At 62.3% G+C, this 20,396-nt stretch overlaps 1 protein-coding gene across 8 annotated transcripts in view; it reads right to left on the minus strand.

Moving 5' to 3' along the window:
• VAV2 (vav guanine nucleotide exchange factor 2) overlaps positions 1-20,396 on the minus strand; it is a 147,697-nt gene that overhangs the window by 100,590 nt on the left and 26,711 nt on the right. For 7 of the 8 annotated variants that reach the window (XM_045082862.1, XM_045082863.1, XM_045082864.1 and 4 more), the window contains one exon: positions 15,607-15,723. The exons of the other annotated variant lie outside the window; for it this stretch is intronic. In XM_045082862.1, coding sequence (XP_044938797.1) covers positions 15,607-15,723 — 117 coding nt within the window. The remainder of the gene's footprint in view (positions 1-15,606; positions 15,724-20,396) is intronic. 8 annotated transcript variants of the gene reach the window in all.

Genomic DNA, 20,396 nt, shown 5'->3' on the forward strand with positions numbered 1-20,396 from the left:
TTCAACAAAGCCAAGTAGCCGCACGCCAGTCCTCCCTGCCCGGGGCCGGCGAGGGGCCGGCCCGCATGCTCATTCCGTTTTCTGCACCTCTCCTCCTCCACCCCTGCCTGTCCTCCCCTTGGAGACGCCCACGTTCCTTCTCCGTTCCTGATCAGAAGCCGTTCTCCAGAGAGGATCCAGCAAACTCCTCAGCACAGAGAAGTAAGTGATAAAGCCTAACAGGTTACCTACATCAATAGGAACGTTAGAGTCAAAGGAATGACTCCCTAATGGTGGAATGTCAACTTGAATATTTTTTATGACATATCAGAGAACTGAAAAGTTACCATGAGAAAAAAGGAAAACTTTTTTTTTTTTCTGCAAGAAGCCTTTTTATGCTCACAAGAGCTAGACCTATTATCCAGCCAGTTGCAAAGGCAAAATCTCCAAAGTGTCCTCAGCTACTCACAAACAAAATAGTGGCCCCACTGAAAGTGTATACAGCGTACCAAGGGGCCACAGCTGTTGCAAATGCACTAGACCTAACTCTGAGCCCAGGCCCTCGAGGTTCACTTACCCACTAAGCCCTCCAGGCAGATGCCACCCTCCCTTGTAGATGAGGAGACCAAAGCTTAGAAGGGGAGCGTTCTGCCCAGCCATCAGGCATCTGTTAAAGAACGGAGCTGTTCTGCCCTCCCCCCACCCCAGACAGAACCCTAAAGACCCCAAAGGGAGAATCCTGGAGACAGAAAGGGCTGGTCGAACCCCACACCGGTTTGTCCACGGAGGCTGGGACGGAGCACCGTCCATGGACCCACGACCACAGCCCAGGGGGCTCCTAGTCCACGATCCCGGCGCCCACAGTGTCCGTGTCTAGTGGGGCCACTCCCAGGCTCACAGATATGACCTCACTGTGTCCTCCTGCAGTGGGAGGGGCGCGGGGGGGGCCTCTGGGGTCCCTCCCTGCAGCTCCGCCTGGCGACCTCCCCCCGCCCAGGACATCCTGACACCTTCACCTGGGGCGGAGTTAGGTTTGAACACGGGACTCTGGGGGGGACACCCACCCAGCCCAACGGCAGACACTGAACCCATGAGACAGAAGACCCCCCAGTCCTGGATCCCAGCCAGCTGCCTGCCCGCCGCCGGGGCTCCCTGCCTGAGCCCCCAGGCCTGGCCCAGCGCCACCCCCGACTGCGCCGCCTGGCGCTCCCTTCCCCAACCTCCTTCCGAGGGCGTCAGCGACCGCCCATTTCCCCGCGTCGCTGCCTCCATCTTCCAAAGTGATTGAGATTCTAACACCATTAAATTTAATTCGCTTTTCCTAATGATAGGCCCACAGTATTAGGACATCTCCTTTTCCACTTGAAAGACATCTCAGGGTGATTTTCACCAGTTAAATTAATAGGGAAACCATTAGAAACTTACAGAGGAATCGGTGCCTCCAGCTCAGCTCTAAACTCTTACATGGAGGAGGAAAGTGGTCCTCGCTGGGGCAGAGAGACAGAACGGGGCAGAGCCCGCGCGCCCCCGTCTCAGTCCCGCGTTTTCCAGAGCCTCTACTTGCCCATCAAACCCACGCCTAGCCGCTGCCCCTGGCTGCCTCCGTCACCGGGATGCATCTAGAAATCCGGGCTGCGACACCTGTGGGGAGGCACCTCCAAGCACTCGCTGGCTGGGTCGCTGCGCCCTCCACACACACACGCGTCTCGCTCGCCTCTCGGGTCCCCACGGGGCTGAGGTCGTGTCCACTCCCGTTTCGTAGATGACGGAGGCCAGCGAGGCTATGCAGCACAACCGAGGTCTCCCAAGCCCGGGCCTGTCTGACGCCAGCCCGTCCTCAGCCCCTGGGACCCACGGCCTCCCCACGGTCACAGTCGTGTCCTCCAGTCCTCTCCCCCACTTGACTTTCCCTCCGACCCCCGTCGCCGGCCTGCCGGCAGCTCCCGTGCTTTGCGGCTGCACCGCCCACGGCAGCCTCCTCGCCCGCCTCGCTTGCTGCCACGTCTCCACGTTTCCGGTGCTGGAGGATAAAACCACCACAGTGCCGGCTCCGGAAGCTTCCACGGAAGGAGCACCATGGCCACGCTTCCCCTGAGTTCTCACTGCCAACCTGCGTAGCAGGTCCTCGTGAGGACCGGAGGGCCCGGCCCGGCTGGGTGGGCCAGGGGACCCGAGGGCACTGTGGAGCTGCCTCCTGCGACCTGTCCCAAAGCCACACAAGCCCTGGGCGGGGGTTTCGCAGAAACTGGGCACCCGGACTCCCAGCCCAGGGCCTCCCTGTCCCCAGTGGCCGGGAGGGCTGACCGGTGGCACTGCCTTTCTAACCCCCAGGTCAGACAGGGCCTCTCACTGAGGAGAGGCGCCAGGACACTGGATTTTTCCTGAACGTTCCTCCCATCTCGGGAGGGAGAAAGGGCACTTAGCCATTTTTGCCACCAGCTAAAATATTTCAGTCTCAGATCAAGAAGGAATGCAAGCCGGAAACAGCACACGGCTCCGCGCCAGACGGATTTGGTCTGTCCCAGGGAAGCAGGACAAACAGGGCGGCTCTTGGCAACCCCGGGCAGGAGGGAAAGGCCCGGCCCCTCCTTTGTCTTGAGCCCAGAACCAGCTCCTGCCAGCTTCAGACCCCAGCGTGGGCCTGCCCTCAGCCCAGGTGAGGCGCTCACACGTGTGCACCCCACCACGGGCCAGGGGCCAGGTTCCCCTAACTGCACGAGGGCCCCCGAGATTCGAAGGCAGCAGCGCACCCCGTGAGGGGTCTCGCATCGGAGGCCCAGCTGACAGCCTCATCCGGTCGTCCCGAAAGGTTGTCCTTGGGGTCTCCCCTCATCCAGGGCCTGGGCTCCCAGGGCCAGGAGAGACAGGCCAGGCCCTGCCTTGGACCCCCCAGAGAGCCAGGAGGCAGGCCTGTGTCCCCATCGGCACAAGGGCTCAGCCTGAGACTGCTAAGGCCCACCCTTCCAGGCGCAGCCCTCCTGCCTCGGGGGCCGTTCCTCCCCACGTGCCTGCCCTCTGAGCGCCCTGGCTGGCCCTCCCCAGACCCCAGGACACAGGGGTTGGCCTGGGGCTGGGGCTGCGGTCACCCTGAGCTCCCTCTGCCGTCTCGCTCACCTGCCAACCTGCCACAGTGCCCAGTGAGGACCGGCCGTGCCCTCCACACTGATGGGAGCCCCACCTGGGGGGCCTGAGGGTCACGGTCCCCGTGGGCTCCAAGTACCCTGCACATGCCCGAAGGGAACACCCCCAACTCCGAGCTTCCTGGCTGGCCAGCCGCGGGGCACTGGCACCAAGTACGGATCAGAAACTCTAGCTGGAGATGTAACTCATAATTAGCCTTTCATTAATTAAACATGGGAAAACTAATTACTTAATAAATGCCACTGGCTTCATTTGCATCAAATTTGAAAACGTATTTTCCTAAGAGGAGAGAATATTCACAAGGGTCCCCGGAGGGCAAAGCCAGGCACATGGACTCAGCAGGTCCCCCGATGACCTTGGCCCTCAGCCTCCAAACTCTACCCCCCGGCCACCCCCCAGACAGCCCCCCACATAGGAGCAGAGGCTGGGGGTCTGTCCCTCTCAGCACTCTGTCCCCGGCATCTGGCCTGGCTGGGCACACCCCCGTAGGTGGCTGTGGAAGGCGGGGAGGGGGTGGCTCTGGATGTCCAGGAGGAGAGCTGAGTCTCGCTCTACGGTCGTTGGCCTCTGGGACCCATCTCCTGACCGCTGCGTCCCCCGGCCAGACCGAAGGAATGACGGCTGCAGCCGGGCTCCAGCCTGAGCTTGGCCCCTCTTGGCCGTGACGTGGAGCGCACACGGTGCCTCCGGTCTAGACAGACCCAAGAGTGCCCGCCTTCCCTGCCCCGACCTGCGACCTGCACTGCACGGAGTGTGAGACCTGGATCAAAGGTGTCCACACCTGCCATGCCACGCACAACAGGCAGCCAGGGGCCACTGTGGCAGTGCCACCGAGGCTGCGGTCACAGCCACTTCACTCCCAGGAGGGCCCCATGATGGCCACCGTGTTTGCAAGGCTGTGCTGAGTCCGGTATGTCCACACAGCCTAGGCCAGAGGCACACCTTCCCGGGACAGCCAGGGACGGCCCCAGTGCTGGCTGGACCAACGTGAGGGGCTGGCCTTGACCTCCCACACCGGGCCTTCTCGTCTGCGGACTCAGCCAAGCCCACCCGTGTTCACACTCTCCTTCTACGTCCGCTGAGCCGCCCATCACCACGATGACCGGCCGTCCCCGGGAAGCAGCCTTCGTATCCAGCACCAGGGACCCCTGCTGCATCTGGGGGCAGCCCCTTGGCATCCCGGAGGCCACCCCGGGGAGCGGGCTCCAACTTCAAAGCCGGCCCCACCGCGTTCCCACGAGCTCCTCCTGCTCTACCTGGCTCCGTGCAGAGGCCGGGAGGAAGCCCCAGGCCTGAGCACGAACAGCAATCAGCCGCTGATTAACATGGATCTCCACAGAGCCCGTCCGCCGAGGCGCTCACGCTTCATGGAAATTCAGCCACGAACAAGCACTGGACATAAGGGTCATTCCAATGACATCTGCAGGTAGCAGTCGCGGTGATGTTCCTAGTACTGGCGGTCAGAGGGGCCGGGAGACGGTGTGCCTCTCTGGTTGAGACCAGACAGCACACAGGGACAGAGGGGGCTCCAGTTGCCGCGAGCCCTGGAATCCCGGGGCTCCTGGTCCATCTGGGGCTGGTGAGGGGCCTGGGCACCCTGAGGTCTCAGCTCACTCTGCAGCTGATGGAACCTTCTCCTCCGACTCCTCTGTTTCTGGGAGGCACAGGGCAGCTCCCACCTCCCCTACCTGTCTCAACTAAGGGAAAAGCATGCCCACCAGGTCATCTCTGTTTCCTTGGCTCTGGCAAAACTGTGACCCCAGAACTGTCTTCCCAGCCGGGGTCACACACTTTGGGAAGGGGCCTGACGCCCCCACGGGAAAGCAGACGTGCCCTGTGGACCAAGTGCCCCACACGGGGAAGGCGCTGGGGGTGGGTGACTTTTAAGGATGGGGACCTTGGCCGGTGAAGCGGGGCCTGGACAGGCTCTTCTCAGACTGACAAGCAGACGTGGCCACTCGGCAGACACTTCTGTTCCCTTCCTGTTTGTCTTCAAAACAAACCACTGCCCTCCCTCGAACAGATGCTCCCACGACTCACTACAAAAGGGGCCAAGACCGCCCAATGCAGAGGACAGTCTCTTCCAGAAACAGAGCTGGGAAATCTGGACGTCCGCATGCGAAGAACTGGACAGTTGGACACTGACCTCCACCGCAAACAAAAAATTAGCTGGACATGGATCAAAGACCCAAATGTAAGACCTGAAACTATAAGGCTCTTGGAAGTAAGTGCAGGAGGGGCACCTGGGGGGCTCAATCATTAAGCTTCTACCTTCGGCTCAGGTTGTGATCCCGGGGTCCCTGCTTGGCGGGGAGGCTGCCTCTCCCTCTGCCTCTGCTGCTCCCCTGCTTATGTGCTCGCTGTTAAATATATAAACAAACAATAAATAAATATATATATATAAAATCTTTTTTAAAAAAGAAATAAATGTGGGAGAAAAACTTCCTGACACTGGATTCAGAAATGATTTATTGGGCAAGGCACCAAAAACGGATGCAACAGAAGGAAAAACAGCTACACCTGACTTCAAAATCTGTCTTTCATGCATCCAAGGACACTTCTTGGGAGAGTGGAAAGCAAGCCACGGCATGGGACCGAGTGCCTGTGAATCACGTGCCTCTCAGGGGTTCATAGCCTGAATATATAAAGAGCTTGTACCACTCAACAACAAGGAATGGATTAGAACATGGGCGAAGGCCTTGAACAGACATCTCTCCGAAGACGACATGAGAAGGTACCCAACATCTCGAACCATGAGGAGAATGCAAGTCAAAACCACAGTGAGATCTGACCTCATGCCCTCCGGGGTGGCTGTATCTCTCTCTCTCTCTCACTCACACACACACTAACCAGTGCTGGCGAGAATGTGCAGAACTTGGAGCCCTCGTGCCCTGCTGGGAATGAGAAATGGTGCAGCCGCTGTGGAAAATATTAGAGCCGTTCTTCAAAACACGCACAACCAGCACGGGATGGGCCAGTCCCCTTCTGGGCAGGCGCCCGAAACAAATGAGAGCAGGAACCCAAACAGCGACTCGCACACCCGCGTCCCAGCAGCACCGGCCGTAGCAGCTGGAAGGAAGAGATGGTCCAAATGTCCATCCACAGGGGACAGGCAAGCGGCAGGTGGCGTAGCCGCACAAGGGCATATGACCCGACCTTTAAGAAGGACGGACGCTGACAGGCGCCACCGCGTGGGTGAACTCGGACACGGGATGCTGAGGGGAGGACACTGGACACAAAAGGCCGCGTGGACGGGATCCCTGCCCCCGGAAGAGGCAAACGCACAGAGACAGAGAACAGATGGGTGGTTGCCGGGGGCCGGGGCACAAGACAGGAGAGACGGTTCCCTCCTGGGGCAACGAATCAGTTCTGAACAAGACGGCAGTGGCGGGCCCACCGCGCCGTGAATATGCAGCACACCTCTGGACTGAACCCAAAAATGGCTAAAATGATCCATTTTATGTTCTACCCATTTTATCACAACAATTTCTTTTAAAAAATTAAAGCCTGGGCACCTGGGTGGCTCAGTCACCGAAGTGTCGCCTTCAGCTCAGGTCACCATTCCGGAGTCCTGGGATGAGCTCCGCGTCGGGCTCCCAGCTCGGCCGGGAGGCTGCTTGCCCCTCCCCCCGCCTGTGCCGGTGAGTGCACACAGCACAAGCTCTCTCTCTCCCAAATAAATGAATAAAATCTTTAAGAAAAAGAACAGATTTTTAAAAATAAGGAAAAGAAGAAAGTCAAAAAAGACCACCCAGGATACATAGCCGCGGGCTCCAGCCCAAACTCCCTGATCCCTGAATGGGGTAGGGGGGTGGACAGCCCGAACGATGCAGCCTTCTGGGGGGCGGGTAGGAGGGGGTAAAGCTTTTGGAACCGCCATGGGGCCTCTCCCCGACTCGGTCCTGGCCGCCCTCCTTGTGATTCAGAGGAGACGCCCCACCCCCACCATCTCAGACCCGACCCCGCGGCTGGTGCCTGGTCGCTGGGGGTGGCCGACCCCTCCTTGCCTTTGCAACAAGGAACATTGCCCGGGAAGGACCTCCCAGGGTCCCAAGAAAGGATACCTTGTCGCAATTAATTATTCACATTTTGCTACTTTTTCCCTCTCCCCTTAGCCCTGTTCTGCATTTTTTGCTGCAAACATCAGCCTGTCAGGCTGCAACAGACACAATGTCTTGGAGCCCTGGGGAGAAACAATTAGCCAATTAATATTTAATTAACTGCGGACAGACAAAAAAGGCACGCATGAGTCACCCCAGGCTGGGCTGAGAAAACACTAACTCTTGGCCGCTGGGGTGGGGCTGCCGGCAAAGCCGGACACGGAGGGAGGACACTCCGACAGGGACAACGGGCGCGGCCAGGATGACCCCCACCAAGGGATCATCTGGGCAACCGTGTGCTCACAGATGGGGAAACGGAGGCCCAGATGTGCGGCCTGGGCGCATGCTCCTGGCCCACCTCCTCCATCCCCAGCTTCTCTGTCAGGTGTGACGGAGTCCGGAGCCCCACGTCCTCTCTCCCCGGAAATGAATCGTGAGCAAGAAGGAAGTTAAAAGGTCCTGAGCCGAGGCCCCTCTCGGAGAACTCTCGGGCCAGGTGTGGGCGCCACCCCCTCCCCGGGACCCTGCCCAGGGGTTTGGAGGCACCATCACAAGGGCGCGAAGGCCGCGGGCCTCACGCACAAGGGCTGCCCACCCCACCCCGGGGGCCCTGGGGGCAGACGCAGGCCTCCCAGCGCGGCTCCGCACACCTGTTCGTTGTCAGGACTCGGCAGTGAAACCGAAACGTACCCCCGACTCCCACCACCACCGCGAAGGCGGGGTCAGCCACCAGCTGGGGTCTGGAAGCAAAGAAAACCACTCCCAGCCGAGTTAGGAGACCCGCGGGTCAGCGTGTGCACAGATGTGTGCACACGTGTGCATGTGTTACACGTGTGTGTGCGCAGATGTGCGTGCGTGCATCTGGCTGTCCGGGTCCCCAGAAAGCAGGTGGGCTCCTGGCGGCGAGAAGGGACGGTCCACAGACAGGAGGAGGCACGGTGTGGAGCAGGAAACCGGCACCACCAGCCCCGCACTGGGCCCTGCTCGGCCTGGGGCTGCTCCTCCCGCATAGCGGCCACGTCTGAACAGAGAGTGTGCGGCGGACTCGGCGTCCGGAGCGCCTGGTCGACGACACACAATCAGTCACCGCAGGGTCACTGTCTGTGAGTCCTCAGACGAGCCTTGAGGGAGCGCCCAGGGCTCTGCACCCCGCAGGGGAGTGAACACACACCAGAGGAGCCGGGCAAGCACGCGGCAGTGCAGGGCCAGACAGAAGGGGTGTCCGATCGATGTCCTGAGGCTGCCTGCCCCTCCTCCCCCGACCAGACAGCACCCCAGGGACTCGCTCATCGATGCAGACGCTAAACAGAGAAATCGATGATGGGGCTGACGCAGCACAAGCTGGACGGGGTGAGGCTGGTGCTGGGCCACAGGAACCACCGGCACACCCCGCCCCCCTCCAAGGCCACCAGCCACCTGCTCAGCGGGGCAGGGGACGAGGGCACCACCCTGAGAGCAGCGGGTTCCAAAACCAGCGCGCACGGCCGCACCTGCCAGGCCCTCCTCCACACTCCTCAAAGGGACAGCTGGGTTACAAACCCATTTTACAGATGGGGAGACTATAGTCCCAAGAGGTGAGGTGACTTCTGAGTCCCGCTAAGTGCCCTCTGGGCACCACTCCGTCTGGAGCTCTGAAAGCCGTCTCAATGGCTCCGTCCCCACCTGGCTTCTAGAAGCATTCGTGCTGCCAAAAAGCCCTAGGACAGTGGTGAGCAGGATTGGTGGGAGAAGCAGAGGGGCAACAACAGGAACACAGGGAGGTCTGGCAGAGCAAGCCGGCTCTGTCTCGTGGGCCCACTCCCCAGTAGACCGCTGGGGTGCTGAGGTCTGTGCTGATGGGCTCAATGGGAAGACACTTGCCCCAAGCACGAGGGGAAGGGCCCCTGTGTCCTACAGACAGAAGTTAAGGGGGTACGGGGTTGGGCCACAGGTCCAGGCTCTGGACCCAGCCAGGGCAGTAGGAGGGCCGGCGATGCTGGCAGACGTGGCCCTGCTTCCCATGCCCAGGACATCATCCCGGCATCCCACAGCTGCAACCAGGCCTGCCACAAACCGCCCCGACCAAAGCCCCAGTCCTGGCGAGGGCGGCCTGGGCTGTTACGGACCACTGGTTTCAAACTACATTTTTAGCCTCTTTGGAATCCTTAAAGCAAAACGCCAGGCAAATGCACCATGGAAAGCAGGTAAGAGCAGGCTCACTCTGACTCAGCAGACCCTGACCTCTCGGCCTCCTCCCGGCCTCCTGAGAGGCCCAAACTGGTTTGAAATCCCCTGCAGGACGGAACTGGCTGCACCTGTTCTGACCTTCGTGTGGGAAGACACGCAGTCGCTGCCCAGTGTCAGCGCTTCCTTGCTTTGGTCCTCTTGTGGCCTCTCCCGCAGCAGGACAGCCCAAGGGCCTCCACTCGGCCCCGCCAGCCTCCACACCGGCCTCGAGCCCAGCTTCCTGACACCCCCTGCAGGTGGCAGAACCCCTCAGGGCTGACCACGGCCTCTCCCCGCGTAAGGCCTCCAGGTGAGGCGTCACCTGGAGGAAAGGAGGGGGAGCCAGAATCCGCCAGCAGGACCCCCACAGCCCCCGACCGCACCATCACTGTGGGGCTCGCGGACCTCCCTACTTCGTGAGGTCCCTGAGGGCTCGGGGAGCCAGCAGGCAGCCCCGCCCCTGCCAGCGACAGGAGCAGAAGGATGAGAGGGGACGGGGCAGCCGGCGTCACACCCTGACTCCGCAGCGGCCCGTGGGCCCAGCCCAGCCTTGCCGACGGCCAGCTCTCACCACGGCTCCAGTTTCTGAGCCTAGAAAATGTCTCCGTGAACCATAAATCAGAGAATTAGGCACACTTGTCGGAGGCTGTGCAGAACTTCCTCGAGGACCGTCCGTTCTGCCCAAACGGAGGCTAAAGTGACCCCACTGACCGGGGCACCTGCGGGTCCCAGGCAGGTAGGGAAGCCTGGGTTGGGCTGGGGCAGCGCCCACTGGGCACTATGGGGCACCCTGTGGGGGGAGGGCCTGGAGGGCCACCAGATGCCCGGGTCCCCCAGGCCCCGGCAAGGCAGCTGACCCACCGAGGGCTCCAGGGTATCCTGACCAGAGGCTTCCCGGGCTCCTCCTAGAAGAACCACGTACCCACACAAAGGCAGACCGGCCGGCGCCCCACATGCAGAATGAGATTCTAGACACCTAGGGGACGTTGGTAACCCAAGTCCCCACGGCCAGGAGGTGGACGGCGACAGGCACGCCGAGAAAGGTGCCTGTCGTACTTCGTGGTGGTGCCGCGCTCCAGGGAGCCGGCAGCGAGGGGCACGCCACCTCCCAACAGTGAGATCCGAACAGAGACCCCACAGCGGGGAGGAAGGCGGCCCTGCAGCCACGGGAGAACGTGCCGGGCAGGGGGCAGAGGGTGGCCTGCAGGCGAGCCCAGAAAAGCGAGTGAGTGCGGCAGGAGCGGGCAGCGGGCCAGGAAGGGCCATTCCCTGTGGGTTGGGGTCAGCATCCTGCTGTGAGGGGCGGTGAGGACGCCCCATGTTGATGCACATGGGAAGATCACGTGAGCCGACCTCAGGGCCCAGCGCTCTCCAGGGACCAAAATACCAGAAAAAAATCACAGAAACTCTGCGGTCTCACCAGGATCTTCTCTCTAAAATTCCCAACCACCTTGCAAGCCAGGGCCATGGCGTGCCCTGGAAGACCCAGCCGACACGGGTCCCCTCCGCAGCCCTTCCCACGCCCACTCCCACGCTGGGCCCCGTGCGTCCAACAGAGGGCACGAAGGGACAAGAGGAAGGGTCCACCTGCTGCAGACTTGCCTACCGGCAGGCCCCTCAGCTCACGCGCCCCACGCGCACCGCCCAAACTTAATCCCTTTACCGAGAGAAATACGGGGGAGCCAGTTCTCCCGTCCTCCCGCTCCTGGGGGATGGAGCCTGCTGGGGGACGAGCGGGAAGAGGAAGAAACCAGTGCCACCTCGACCGGGCCCCGCGCTGCCCGTCCCCACTGAGCCCTCACACGCCACACGAGGGGCCCCAGTCTCCATCTCATCCCTGCAGAAAGGAAAGCTCGAGGAGCCCAAGCCTTCGCAAAATGGACCCCCACCCAGGTCTAGAGGACAGGAAGTCCCTCTCTCTCTGGCCGGCCACCCCCACCACCTGGCTCTAACAGAACCCACACAAGAGAAGGCTCCAGAAGGCAAGCACCTGGCCAGCTTCCCCGGTGAGCGGGCTGGTTCCTTCATGGCTGGCCGCACCCAGGGCTCCCGCAGCCCTCGAGGGTCTCCAGGGGTCCACCTGTCCGCCGCCCCCACCAAGGCCTCTGCGCGGGGTTTCGCCAGGGAGTAGAGAATCCGGCCTGGCCCTCCCAGCACTGCTCCCGGGTCAAGTACACACCTTCTGAAGCTTCGTGGGCCCCAGACGCCAGCTCCCTCTGCACCTGCCCTGCTCGGACCACTCTGCCCCCACGGAGAGGCCAAAGGAGAAGCCCAAGGGCCTGGGGCCGGGCCAGTCTGTACACAGGCGGAACGCAGGAACCCGCACCAGCTCTCCAGAGCGGGCAGGGGGCTTAGTCTGTCCCATGACACAAGCCGCGCTCGCTCTCAGTGCACGGGATCCTCCCGCAACGAAATCGCAGAGAAGGTCCAGTGTCATGGCTGAGAAGTGGGCCTGGCCCGGCATCTCCTGGGGAAGTTCTAGGATTTCCACTCTGTCCGTTCTTCTGCAGGTGATGGCACAGGAGCTAATCTGGGCCTCCCCTTGGAGGGCAAAAACCATGTCTCTCCCTTTTATCTCTACCATAGTGACTGCTTCACAAATGCACAGTATATTAAGTGCTAATGGCTTGAGGGGGGGGCGGTAGATGGTGCGCGGCTGGGCGGGCGGCTGTGTGCACGGGTGTGCAAATGGCTGGGTGGGTGGACAGAGGAATGAATGAATGCACCAATGCCTTCTCTCCCCAAGGAATGACTCCAGCAACACTGGAGAAGGGAAGCTGAAAAGCAGCTGCTTGGAAACAGCACAATGAAACCCGGACAAGGACAGGGTCTGCCTTCGTGCTGGCGGGGACTCAGCGCTCCGGGGCCAGCGGTGGGGGTCCGGGGCAGGGCAGAGCGGGCAGTCGCGTCTTCACGGTCTGACATGAGTGAGGGCGCCCAGGCCCACCTGAAGGAGTCAGGCTGAGCCGGTGGAGCTCCTGGAGGGCTCCTCAGAAGGCTAAGCCAGGCCCATGGGAAACTCCAGAAACATCCCTGAAGAGACACACAGCACCTACACTCCGCCTCTGTGCCCAGACGGAGCTATGCACGGGGACCTCCCTGCCAGGCCCCCTCAGAAGATAACACCCGAATAAAGACCAGACGCGCTCCTTCTCACCAGCGCCACCCTCCAGGGGAGGGAGAGTCCCTGTGCCTCTGGGTACCAAGCCGCGGGCGCTGAGGCTCTGCTGGGATTGTGGTTTTTCCCAGGGCATTCCATCCCGGGACATCAGGAGGGACTAGCCGAGCAAAGAGACTTGGGGCAGTGGGCACCTACAGGGGCAGCGCAGCCCAGCGCCCCAAGCCTCTGCCGGTCCCCAGCTCGGAAAGGCTAACCACAGGTTTACCTCAATGAGAAAGACGTGGGGCAGGACGAGCTAATGGGGAGACACTTAGCCAGATGGACGGGCAGGACGGGGCCGCCACGCAGCCAACCGGAGGTCAAGGGACCCAGGAAAGGGGAAGCGAGGAACACGGGAGCCGCTGGGGCGTGTGTGGCTGAGCTGAGCTCCGGAAACACAGCCCCGCTTCCTGCTCAGCAGAGCTCGGGGGGTGGGAGTCTCACCACCATCTCACAAGTGGGATTTGGAGAAACAGTCAGCCCCTTGGGCACCGAGGCTTGCCGGACTCAAACCCAGCCCCCGGGCGTCCGCAGTCCGTGTGCTCAGCCCTCGGGCTCTGTCTTCCAAAGATGTGGACTTAATGAGTAAAATAATAGAGGATAAAAATCAGAGGACACAGGTCTACAAGGGTCTAGTTCTGTTTCAGCCAAACCTGGGGCGGGGACAGTGACAAACGCTCGGCATTTCAGGAGCCCGTACTGAGGGCTGGACGCCTCGCCACCTCCCACCGGGCAAATGGACGTCAGAGGCACCGGGTCACCTGCCAAGTCACCCAGCCAGTGAGCAGGGCCAGAATGTCAATCAGTCTGACTCGAGGGTCACAATGTGGAGAGCAGAGGGGCGGTGGGGGAGCTCTCCCCTAGCCCTGCCCCGCCCAGAGCCAAGGAGCCTTGGTGCACGGCATGAACCGAGGCCCGCCCGCACACAGCGCCCAGGTCCGAGGCGTCACAGCACCTCCATTCCTGGCAACGCCCCGCCGCAACTGCAAATGGAGACAGATGACAAATGAAGAGCCCACTCCCGGTTTCCACCGCAGAGGCCGCGGCGTGGCAAAGCAGCACCAATGTCCATCACTGTGTGATGTGGCAGACCGGGGGCCAGCGCCAGCCGCAGCCCCGACGCAGCCCCTCTGCGTGCAGCTGGGACACCGCCCTGGAGCCAAGCAGCCTCCCTGAACCCCTGAGGAGCACGAGCCCCCCCCCGCCACCGCTGCACACCGCACGCCACACGGTCGGTGGGTCGTGTGATGGGACTCTGAGCTACGTGAATGGGCGTCTGTCTTACACTGTCGCACTCAGCTGTAGCACATCAAAACCAAAATGCAATTATAGACTGTCTCCCCCGCCCCCCGCCGGCCGAGAAAGGAGCCTGGCCAGGGTGTGTCCTGCCTTGTCCTCCACGCGGTTATTGCAAACAGCAGCTCTGTGCGTGAGTATATGCCACGTACATGTGTGTGTGCGTGAGTATATGCCACGTACATGTGTGTGTGCGTGAGAATATGCCACGTACATGTGTGTGTGCGTGAGTATATGCTACGTACATGTGTGTGCACTCCTGGCTGCTACGTACGTGTGTGTGTGCACTCCTGGCTGCTACATATGTGTGTGTGCGCTCCCGGCCAGGGCACTGCCGTGCACAAGGAGGAAGAACGCGAGAGCAGCTCCAATCCCTTTGAAAGCAACCCCGGGGAACTGAGAAGCCCACTGACAGGACAGGACGCCAGCAAGACCCAGCCCAACCTCGGTGCTCCCGCCCCAGCACACGTGTCCAGGGGCACAGGGAGGCAGGCGGCCGGGAACCCCAGACAGGGACATCGCAGCAGCAGGGACTCGAGTGAGCCCTTCTGAGGGAACGGAAACCGCTCAGAAGGGGCGATCGCACAGGGATGGGTTCTTGTGGGGGTCTGTGAATCTCCTGTCTAGCAACTTCCAGAACGTGGGGAGGGACCGTCAGGCCAGGTGGCTTATGGGAAAGTCCAGGCTACTGCCGGTGACCGTAGCGCCTCAAGGAAAGGGTCGTCTCGGAGCCCGCTGCGCAGCACTCGCAGCGGCAGATCCAGAAGCCCCCCCGCCTTTCATAAATGATGCATTCACAGCACATTTCCTCAAACACCCAGTCCCAGATAATGCTTCTCAGACAAATTAAGCAATAAATATCTTCTGATGTTTCCCATCAGCAGGTGGAAACGGCTCCTCGGGCAGTCCGGGAAGCGGCAGTCTGGCTGAGCCTGTGCCAGCAGCCCGGTGTGGGGGGAGGGGGCAGGACGCGGTGTGGGGGGGGGGGACACACAGAGAACGGGGACCCCCGGATCGCAGGCAGCACAGAACCAGTTCTCCCGCCCCCAGCCTCCACGCAGCGGGAGATATCACGGCCCCCATCCCAGCCACGTCCAAGGAGTGGCCTGGGACCACACGTGACATCTCACATGGCTGTGAAGGCAGGCTTGCCACGAAGCCAGCTCACAAAGGAGCTGAAACCCCCATCCCCTGCCAGCCCGCAGACTTTGCGGCTGCCCCGCCTGGGGTCATCCCTTGCCTGGACCCAGCAGAGCTTCTGGGTTGTCTGCCACGGGCCCGGGGGAACCTGGGGCTTCGGTCATCGGCGACCCCCCTCCCGCCCAACACACGCTTGCAGCCAGAGACCGCTCCGCTTGCTTCTGGCATAACCACCATGGCCCCTGTCACACGCACCCCGATAATCCCGGCACCTTCCGCATCTCGGCCCCCTCGCAGGAGCCAGGAGCCCCATCAAGACCCGGAGATCCCGGGCAGCAAGTGCCCCATCTCCACCCACATCCACGCCCGGCTCTCCCTCCAGCCCCCTGGATTCTCGATGCCTGATCTCACCTTGGGGGTCCTGCTACCCTCTGCCCCCCATGCGCCCTCCTGTCTGTAACGCATCCCCGCCTGCGGGTGCAGGGCACGGCCGTGCTGGAGGGGCCAGGCCTGTCCCGGCCAGCCCCCCTGCACTGAGCCAGTGCTCGGCCCCTCCGCCCGGACCCTGGAAGAGAGAGCGCTCACCTTCCCGAAGTCCCGGACGTCAAAGAGGTCAAAGGGGTCAAACAGCTCGCTGTTTCGCAGCCCAAATTTGTCGTGGCAGACTTTCAGGAACGTGCGGATGTTCTTCAAGCACAGGAACTAGAGAAGAGAAGAGAAGGCTGAGCCTATCAGGTCCACGAGAAGAGCCGTCACCGCGGCGAGCTCTGGCTTCCAGGAGCGGCAGAGACACGCACTCGGGCCCTGGGCAGCCTCGCCCCCCGCCAGCCTGAGGGTCCAGACGTCATCAGTGCCCCCGGCTCACCTCGGCCACTCATGATCCTTTGTCCCATACCCTGCCCAGAGGATCCAGCTTGGACGATGGGGACTGGAAATATGCTGGTTTGAGTCGGCAAAAACAGAGCACGATCACACACGCACACACACTCACCACCTACCCCGGTCCAGACCTGCCCCCGTGGAAGCCGTCCGTCCGCGGCGCCCCCCAGGAACGGCACACACCCGTCTCAGCGGGAGGCTAGGGGACGCACCAGGGCCAGAGCTCCACAGCCACAGTCGGGCGTCTCCTCCACCCGGCAGCCCCACCTCGGAGCTCCCACCCGCACTGCGCTTGGTGGAGCCGCTGGGCTTGGGGGCTGAACGGGAAGGCCGGCCGCAGCCCCCGTGGGGAAGGAGCTGGTAAAGAAGGCAGGAGGGCAGCAGGCCAGGCGGCCTAGACAGCAGGATTCGGAGGGGCCCAGCCCCAGAATCGAATCCCGTCCACTGATTCCCACCGCAGGACCAGTGACAGCAGCTTCGGCTCCTGAGGGCGGCCCTCCAACCGCATGTCTCGCTGGGCCACGGTGAGCGCTTGGACGGCCCAGCAGTCCAGCTGGCGAGGGCGTCCCCGAGGCAAGGACAGCGGCAGGCACGGCCCGGGGTCCCAGACCTGCGGACGCTCGTCCTCCCCGGCGGCCATTCCCTAAGGGCCGAGGGCTGGACAGCAAAACTGGAGCGCGTGCCGCCCACCGGAAACGCAGATGCAGGGACAGACGGAGACGAGGGGCAGCACACGTCCCACGCTACGGCGGGCCCGGCCTAAACCGCGTGGCCCTCACCCCCGCCGTGCACCCCCCACGGGCCATGCCCACCCCCCACCCGGGCTGGCCGCTGCTTCCGCCCCGGCCGCAGCTGGTCCCGGTCATGGCCAGCACGGGCTCACTGGCCTTGTGCGCGTACGGTGTTCTCTGAACGTGCGAGAGCAAACCGCAGGCGTGACCCCGTCTGCCCCAAACATCCGAGGCTCCGAAGAACAAGGACCCACTTCCACAATGAGAGCACCCGGGTCGGCGAATCCACACGGACCCCACCCGTCCTCGTCCCCAGATGTACTTCCCCACGTCCCCTCAACAAAGGCAACCGCGATGTCCTGACAGCCAAGGACATTCCGGCCCCAGGCCCAGTGATGCTTCTTGTCATGTCTCTTTCACGTCCGTGAGCCTGCAGAATTTTCCAGAAGGATGGATGCATTCCAAGCACCTGCTGCGCACCAGGGCAGCCACGAGACCCACGTGCCCACTGAGCACTTGAGGTGAGGCTAGTCGGACCGACACGGTACATTGTCGATTTTGTTCTGGTTAATTTCTGTTGAGCGGCTATGGCTGCCGGTTTGGGCCTCAGACGGTCCTAAGTCTTGTCCTCCGGGACCTGAAGCTTCTGGATCGCACAGACGCAAAAGGACAGACGGGAGGAGCCCACGCACACGAGGCCAAGCTCACTGAGACGGGCAGCACGGTGGTGCTGGCGGGGTGGCCGGGCGCATCTCCTGGTGACAGTGTCAGTTTGGGATGAGGAACAAGTTCTAGAAGTCAGAGCGATGATCGTGACCCACACCGTGAAGGTGCCTAACGCGGCTAAACTGTACACATAATAAGGTGCTTAAACTGGGGGTGCCTGGGTGGCTCAGTGGGTTAAGGCCTCTGCCTTCAGCTCAGGTCATGATCTCAGGGTCCTGAGATCGAGTCCCGCATCGGGTTCTCTGCTCAGCGGGGAGTCTGCTTCCTCCTCTCTCTCTGCCTGCCTCTCTGCCTACTTGTGATCTCTGCCTGTCAAATAAATAAAATCTTAAAAAAAAAAAAAAAGATGCTTAAACTGATAAAGTTGGGGGCTCTGGGTGGCGCTGTCAGCTAAGCGGCTGACTCCTGACATGGACTCAGGTCATGATCTCCGGGTCGGGGGATCGAGCCCCCACCAGGCTCCACGCTCGGCGGGAATCTATCCGCGTGACATTTTCCCTCTCATCGCCCTCTGCCCCCCCCAACAGAAAGGTAAATCTTGTGTATCCTGATTATACGGCAACAAAACAAAACTTTTTTTAAAAGGGAGACGGAGAAAGAGACCCCACAGGAAGGCCACGTGCTGGTGGGGGCAGCGACCCGGGGGCGCTCCGTGCACCGAGCAAGCCCAGCGAGAGCCGGCAAACCGCCAGGCGCAGGGAGGAGCCCAGAGAGCCCAGCCCCCATCCCAGCCAGGCGTCCAGCCTCCAGAACCGGGAGGATACATGTCCTCGGCTTCACGCCCCCCGGTCTGTGGGCCAGCCACGGGCCGCCCCAACCCCCACCCCCAGGTCCCGGCCAGTCTCAGACCTTCCCTCCGGCCCAGCAGCCTCAGTCCGGCTCCAGCTTCCACGAAGTGTCCACACTGTGCCGTCCCCGGACTCCCATTTTTAGAGTTAATTACACGGCTCCAAACCATAATCGCAGCCGGCGAGGCCAGGCTTCCTCCCAGGGCTCAGGACGGGCGGCACCCCTTGCCCTGCAGGCACAGCGTCTGTCCGCCTGGCCTCTCCCTGTGACAGCCGCGTGGGCCCCATCGTTCCAGGACCCGGCCCCACGCAGCTCACGGCCCACAGAAGGCTGTCCCTGGGGAAACTGAGGGACACAGGCAGGTTCAGGCCCCCGGGAGAGGGATGCGGCAGCACCGGGCCCCACAGCAAAGCGAGAGGAGGTGGCCTCATTCCCGGCGAGCGTCTGTGCACCGGCCGGCTCTGCTGCTCTCTGCCACGGACGCCTTTAACCCCACCCTCCCATCACTCACCCCATTTCTCAGGAGGGGAAACTGAGACTCCCTAGCAGGAGGTAGAGCCCAGATTGGATCCACATCTGCTGTGAAGCAGCAAAGGTCCTTGGAGAGGACGGGCGTCCGTGCGTTCCAACGCACTCCTCCTGTCCACTGCGCTCAGCACCAGGGTCCCTCTCGCAGCCGGCCTGCTCCAAAGGATGAGATGCATGGTCCCCCCCCGCCCCACCGCACCGTTGTACAGTTAGGGGAGTGGCCGGACACGGAGAGGAAGGGCCAGCCCTGTGTCCGGACTCCTGGCCCCTTCTCCGCTTTCCACTCAGCGGGGGCAGCGGGCCTGCTGTTTCTGCAGCTCGGGTCCACTCCTCTGACCGCCGGCCTCTCCCTCCCCAGCACCCCTGGACACAGGAGGACATGTGGCCGAGGCCCGGCCCATCGCAGCAGGGACAGCTGCAGACTCTGGGAGAGAGACTCCCGAGGGCCAGACGGGGAGAGGACACCACGGGCACATCCCAGGCACAGGCTGAGTGACCGCAGGCAAGGAAAGGTCCAGACGGCGGCCAGCGCCAGGACGGAAGCTGCCCATCCTTGTCCTGTGACCAGACGAGGTCTGGCGGGGGGCCGTGTCCCTGTGGCCACAGGCGTGAGTACCCTTCTCCTTGCTCAGCCTCCAGACCCTCTCTGAGACGCAGCCACGGTTCCACCGGCATCTGGAGACGGACGCTCAGCCCCAGCAGCCAGCTAAGTGGCCACAGTAAGTGTCTGTCCCCAGAAACTGGCCCCTGACAAGCCGCCGGCAGCCCAGAGCTGAGTCGGCCCCCACTGTATTTGTCCAGGGCACCACCCCCCGTCCCCCCAGCCCACGGGGCGGGCCCTGGCCGCCGCGCCAAGAGGCGGGCCGCCCGTGCAGCGGACTCCTGACCCCCTCCGTCCCGCCCACTCAGCAGGCTGAAGTCAGATTAGTGAGAACACACGGGCTCCGGGCCCAGCCGCACCCCCACTAGTCTCGCAGGGCCTGCTGCCCACTGTCATCTGTCATTCACCCCCAAAAAGCCCGCCCCAGCGCAGAGATCCCGGACGTGGGAGGCAGAGCCGGCCCTGAGAACCCAGATCCCACGTCTGAGCCACGAAGCCTCAGAGACCCCTGGGGACCGGCTTCCTGGCCCCACACGGCCACAACTCTTTGGTGGCCCCGAAACCGACTTACGATCGGGGAGACACTGCCTGCTCTACGGGGGGACGTGCAGGAGACCTGGAGGGCCTGGTGTCCAGGCAGGCTTAGACCTCCGTGGCCACTCGCAGGAGAGCTGGAGCGGGGCGTCGGACACCCAGGCCCCCAGAACTCACATCCACCCGCTTCTGCCACCCGCGCCCAGGGCCGCGGCTCTGCTCTGTCCCCTCAGGGGCTGCTCATGTTCTCCAGCACAGAGAGGCAGGTGCGAAAGGGGAAACTGAGGCCTGACAAGGCAAAATCCTGGGTCAGCAGGCTTCCACTGGGGATGTGCGGTCTGAACGAAGCGTCAACGGAGGTAGTGGGGTAACAGGGGGCCGGTGCTCCTGCGTGGCTGGCGGCAGGCAGGCATGGTCTAGCGCACGATCCCACCCAGCGCCTGCAGTGGCCCGGGGAGGCGTGGAATGGGACAGACCAAGTGAGGCTCGGACTACTCGCAAGGAGGAGGGAGACCTCTTAGGGTGCCCCTCACCTCCTCTTAGAGGGGAAGTCTCATGGCTGCCTTGCCAGGTGGGTCAGGAGGCCG

This window comes from Mustela putorius, unplaced genomic scaffold (genome assembly GCF_011764305.1).
Source record: "Mustela putorius furo isolate JIRA1106 unplaced genomic scaffold, ASM1176430v1.1 tig00000596_pilon_pilon_pilon, whole genome shotgun sequence".
Taxonomy (NCBI): Eukaryota; Metazoa; Chordata; class Mammalia; order Carnivora; family Mustelidae; genus Mustela; species Mustela putorius.